General features: G+C 39.6%; 1 protein-coding gene across 3 annotated transcripts in view; it reads right to left on the minus strand.

Moving 5' to 3' along the window:
- The window catches only part of ppp2r5ca (protein phosphatase 2, regulatory subunit B', gamma a), a 38,487-nt gene extending 32,950 nt beyond the window's left edge, over positions 1-5,537 (minus strand). For 2 of the 3 annotated variants that reach the window (XM_042501475.2, XM_088087751.1), the window contains exons 1-3: positions 5,208-5,536; positions 5,048-5,110; positions 3,125-3,275 (exon numbers count right to left, since the gene is read on the minus strand). In XM_042501475.2, coding sequence (XP_042357409.1) covers positions 3,125-3,275; positions 5,048-5,110; positions 5,208-5,234 — 241 coding nt within the window. In that variant the 5' untranslated portion in view covers positions 5,235-5,536. Of the gene's footprint in view, positions 1-3,124; positions 3,276-5,047; positions 5,111-5,207 lie in introns of all 3 variants that reach the window. The other variant, XM_088087750.1, reaches the window with a different exon arrangement.
- Positions 5,538-6,000: the final 463 nt, after the last annotated feature.

The following is a 6,000-nucleotide window of genomic DNA, read 5'->3' on the forward strand; positions in this document are numbered from 1 at the left end:
CTTCATCAAACATGCATTGTTGGCCTACTGACAACACTCTGCCCACAGCAGCAAGTAAGACTCTGTCGACTGAAGACAAAAACGTGAAATAAAATGTCTGATATTCAATCCATTTTCGAGATATCTGTGACATTTCATTTGATCCTGTCCTGCAGACAGTAACAGACGTGTTTTCACTCTCTCTCTCTCTCTCTCTACCTCACACACACACAAACACACACAGAGAGCACAAAAACTAACTTTAAAGCCTGCAGCACAGGATGTCCATTTATACAAATAAAATCCATTTGATTTCTCCTGTCTGTGGCCTGATTCGACTCTCCATGTACTAGTCAGCGAAATAGTACTGAAAACAAATTAGTCCAACCAGAAGAATAAGCATTTTACTAAGAAGAATAACCATTAAAGCATCATATAAGGAGAGAGGCAATGCAAGTTAGACTTAAGACTTTTTAAGCTGTTTTTAACGCTACTGAAATTGCATGAAATTCACCAATTTTACAATAACCACAACTGAATTAAAAAAATACCAAAACAAAACATGAACCAGCATCAATTAAGGGTCATTTTGCTTAAAGGTTCATTGTAATATAAAATATAACTTGGTGATTGTGTGTTTCTCCCTTTGTATGCAATTGTCTTGATTCCCAACACACTAAAATGGAAATAATTTTGCATAAAATAAAATACAATACAACACAATTCAAGGGCTGCGAATGCATTGCCTTGCGCCAGTTTCAGCCATGCTGTAAAATTTGAACTTCTGTTATTTAAAAAAAAAAAAAAAACTTTAAATTTCTTTTTCAGATTTAACAATGAAATGTTAGAAAAAAACATAACAACCTGCTTCCCATGTCCCAATATCTGTCAAGGCTGCCAAATCTTAGACAAATTAATTAAATGTCTCTAAGACTTTTCAAGGCTCCGGGGGATCCCTATAAAGACAATTCACAATGAATCTGCTGATTTTTCAATTCATTCATTAATTATATGGACTAAAATATGTTAGAAAACTGAAAAAAGGTGCTGAAAGCAAAACATAAAAGAGCGGATGTTGTTAAAGGTTTGACAGTCTTAAATGAAAAACCAAGCTAATCATTATTTTCATTTATTGATTATCACGCATTGTCAGCTGTGACCGTGTCTCCCTAAAACTTGCAAACCCTCGGTGCTGTACACCTTCATTGTTTCTCTGTAGTGTCACCCGGTTCATCCAGGTATGAGAACAAAGCATAGCTGGGTATAGCTTACAGGAAACCACTTAGGCCAGATCCTGCCTGTAATGCCGTGTGTAAACAAAGACGCCATGAAAGATTGATAGAAATGTTTCAAACCTCAAGCTCACTGTCTCGTCTTAGACTCGGCATCAGAGTGATCCGTACCAATCAGTCAACATCAGAAACTTAAACACAACAGCTTGCTCACTATAGTGATCGGTGAGAGAGCTAAAGTAACAAGTCTCCCTTCACAGTTATTTAAGGTGCTTAGTCAGGCTGTATTACAAAATAAGCTTATGCTAAAGTGCAGAACCCCAAGATGCTACAAGACACGACAGAGTTTACAGTTTTTGTTGATTCAGGTTTAGATTTTGAGTTATTATTGGATGGCCCAGATTCCAGCACAGTTCATTCAGCCTGAGTCAGAGTTGTCTTACATGAGCGAGCCCGCCGGGGGTAATATCTGTTTCCCTCCAGGTACGGCTGGAGATGCAGCTGATTGCACATCATTTGCATTACAGATAAAGCTGATGGGCAGCCTGTTTAGTTATAAATTATGTAGCGAGCAAAGTCCTCAAGGTTAAAAAGGCGGTTATGAGGATCCACCGAGGCTATGAATTGTTAATATGATTCCCTTCATCCATATGGGTCAAACATGCAATCTTAGGTAAAGGTCATGTAGCATTTCCCAGGAGTAAAAGCTTATCTGTCAGTTAGGGATGTCCCAGTCAGATCGGAAGTATCAGCATCGGCCTAATTAATGCTATAAGATTTTGGAGTTTTTTTTAAGTTATATTTTTGTGGCCTTTATTTGATAGGACAGCTAGAGAGATGACAGGAAATGAGTGAGAGAAAGTGGGGATGACATGCAGCAAAGGGCAGCCGGTTGGACTCGAACACGTGGCTGCTGCAACAAGGACACATAGCCTCTGAATATGGGGCGCGCGCAACCAACTGAGCTGCCCAGCGCTCCAAACGCATATTTAATTTATTTGTTATTTTGAACCCGCGCCCCGCCCGATTCTGTTTACACCCGTGATCACACACGTGTCATAAATGCTAAGCACGATTTGCAACAGATATTCAGGTTTTATTGTGATGCTGCAACTCCAATAAGAAGAAGCTGATTTTTTTCATTTTCAACTTAAGCTGCTACAATGTTTTAAGTGGAATTTAAATTTTTATTCTTAGTTTTTAGCGAACTAATTTTACTATAATGCTGTAAGAAGCAGAACTGTGTTTAACGCTATGATTGCCAATTACTCCGCTTTTGAATGTAACTGTTTTTTGTGATACTGGACCTGTTGTTTGTTCTTTGTGTTTTCTGTGTTCTCGACATCATTGAAAATGAGGGCTTGCCCTCATTGATTCCTCAAGATTTCAATAAAGGTTGAACAAATGAATTTACAGTGTTCTGTACTTTTATTACAATACTACACTGGATCTGAGAACAATTTCTCAACACATATTTGACTTTGTTATTTTGTTGAAAAAAACAGAAACAATGCTGCACTAAGTGAAAATGTGATAAGAGCCATTGAAAATATTTGACTATGCTTGCTTTGTTATTTTTGTAAAAATAAAATAAAATAAACCCTAAGGAACTATTTGGATGCAGACATTTTTGTATTGTATTGCAGAGCTATTAAACTGTCAAGCATACACACTGGATTGATTTTAATAACTTTAAAGTAGTTGAAGTGTGTACTGTGCAGCCGTATTATCCAGGAAAAAACAAGTATTGGGTTGGGACTCTGTATCAGCAGATATAATAAAAATATCATGACTCAGATCAGGTTCAGGGGCAGAAAATCTTGATCAGGAGATCCCTAAGGTGAGTTATAACAGAGGAGGACGATGTGGTGGAGTTTTGTTTGAATAAGATGGAGACGTTGGGGGAGGCGTACCTGCCAGTGCAGCCAGTTTCTGCAGCTCTCTGTTAGCGCTGAGGGGGAAAGAGGAAGTGCTGAACCTTTTCTCCCTCTTCACAGCTGAGTGTGACCCGGGCTGCTTCACCCTCATCACCTGAGTTGCTGGAGGCACTTTCTTACTGGAGCCCTGCGGAAACAAGAGTCGCAGAGGAAGAGCTCCCGTTACTGGAGCAAGGTAGGGCGAGGTAGTTCCTGCACCCAAAGGAAACGGCACAGGAATCACTTTACTCAAGTGTCAGTGGAGTTCAAATGAGGAGAAGGAGAGGAGAGGAGAAGGAGCGAAGGTGTTGTGGTCAAGGGTCAAGTTCCTTTCCGAATCAGATCAGGTGATTCTCAGCGATGCAACCCGATCACAGTCGGTGGTGTACTGTACTGCATCTGTTGACAGTTTGTGACGGACCTCAGTTCGCAGAATAATTGAGTACAGATGGAGCTGATAAAGCTGTCAGTGGGAACAAACAGCAGCACCAGCAGTCAATCAATCAGGTCTCTTCCAATCTCAAAGCGCTGTACTCTACATCAGCAATGCACGCCAGGAATGATACGGACAAAAATAGCTGCCACAATGGCGCGTATCACACTGAGCAGGTCATGATGGGGAGAACTGGGGGTTGAACGCAAAGCGTTTTCAGAGAGAGTAAAGTCACAAGATCAAGCTGAAATGTCGCATGAGAAATTTCACCTTTCATTTCAGGAGTAAACATAACACAAATGGGAGAAAAGTGATTTTTTAGTTAATTTGTAAACAACTGGTCATAGAAAATATGCATAAAGATTTTTGATAAACTCAGAGTTGTGTACAGAAATCTGTGTAATATCCTTGTATGCACGTGTTTAATGCATGTGTCAGTGAACCTCCTCAGGCTATTAAAGGGGAACAACACCTAAAATAGGAAGTAAAAATAAAAATAACTAATATGTTATTTTCATGGCCTAGGAGAGTTTCATTCAATATTTGTGAACATGAGCTGCTGTCTTCAAATCCAGAAACCAGAGAAGAAAGTCTCAAATTTGTGATGCCATCAAGTATAAAGTCTGGAGCTGAACAGTTGTTTTGCTGTGGACCGGGCCACAGCAAAACATAGTTCAGCCACCAAAAAAAATCAGTATCAGTCAAAGTGTATACTACATTTAAATATTTGCTCTGCCTGACTTTACAAACTTACACTCTAATCCACTGAGGTGGTGGTAAACCAGCAGCTCACTGGATCTACTGATTTTATTAATGGAGTCTAGCAGCTTTGAGACAACAGCTTCAAAGACATGTTGGAAAAGGCTTTTTAATTGTGAGAGAAAGTGGTGAAAAATATTCAATATATAGCATAAACTTAAACTGATTGCTTTTTTTTTGGTGGGCCAGTTTTAGGTAGCTAGAAACAAACTTGTAGAGGCAGCGTTTACCCAAAGTTACTGTAAATAAACCTAAGGATTCAGTCTATGGAGCAGCTCCAGATTTTATACCCTGCGACATCACAAACTGGAGATTTAACATTGGAGTTTTGGGATTTGGGAGAGAGTTGTTAGTGTATGCTAATATTTTTGAACTGTCTTGTACCAGAGGACTAAAATGTATACATTTTAAAAATGAGCATTATTCCCCTTTAAGGTTGCTTCTTTATTTTGACACCAATCTAAACTAAAACAAACAACAAAAAAGACTAGGCTAAATAAACTTACTTTCTGATATGAACAGTAGTGAAACCTATATACCATTCTGATGAGAACAAATAAAACTCAATATTTAGTTACACACTGACCTTGCTTTATGGCATTTATTGTAGTATAATGTGGTATTTTTCTACATGCTAATACATCAGGCTATGTCTTGTACATATTTATAAAGTAGGCCATAACCAATAAAAGTTCTCTCTAGATAATAAAAAGTTGAAAAACACTCACATCTTGGTCGTCAGTAGGCCCATTTTTACCTCCAGACTTTTTGGATCTTCCAGGTTTAGTTTCCTAAAGAGTGAGGAATCAACAAAACTACATTAAACACAAGAACATTTCACGATGCTAACATTGAATACAGTGAATTTGCATCAAAACATTACTTTACCTTGTCTTTTTTGCTCTTGTGAGGCATGCTGAGATCCCCTGTGTCAGCAGGTGAAACTGCTCACACACACTGACAGCAGATGGCCGGTTAACGCGTCTGCACACACGGATGTGGCTTTCACCACTGACCACCCAAACACCGTGAGACCGAGCCGCAACAAGGTGTCATCCAATTTCCACGATGGCTGCATACCACAACTCACAGGCTGTTAGAAAGATGTGGTTCATAATCGAAATGAAATACCGATTCTGCTCGCTGTCGGCGTCCAACTTACTGCTGCCGGGTAGCTGCACTTTCTACTACCCGCTGTGTCCTCCAGCCCAACCGAGAGAAGTGTGTCCTTTGCCGGCTGTAATGTCCGCTTACTGCCGCAGGAGGGCGGTGTTGTATCTCAAAAAGAGGCGGTAGACCGAGAGCTGCCGCGGTGATGGTTGACCGAGGTCTCACCCCTGTGACTCAGGGCCCTCATGCAGGGTCAGCCGGGTCCTTGAGTGACCCACCAATTTCAAGCGTTCACTAAAATGAAATCAGGTCATTTGGGGCATTTTTTTTTTATAGATTACCAAGAATATCACCTAAAAGGTCTGAAGTGTACATTCAGTGTTACTTTTAGATCTTGGTCTTGTTCTCTGCTATATTTCTATAAATAAAATATGGTGCCAAGTACAATATTTTAGAAACTTTGGACATTCATACACATCAAGAACCCCTATCTCACTCTGTTTCAGTAAAATGGGACTGCTGAAAAGGTAAAATGAGACAGTCATGTTTTTGTTTTTTTGTTTTTTAAATG

Source organism: Plectropomus leopardus, chromosome 14 (genome assembly GCF_026936395.1).
Source record: "Plectropomus leopardus strain MGB_pleo_1.0 chromosome 14, ASM2693639v1, whole genome shotgun sequence".
Lineage (NCBI taxonomy): Eukaryota > Metazoa > Chordata > Actinopteri > Perciformes > Serranidae > Plectropomus > Plectropomus leopardus.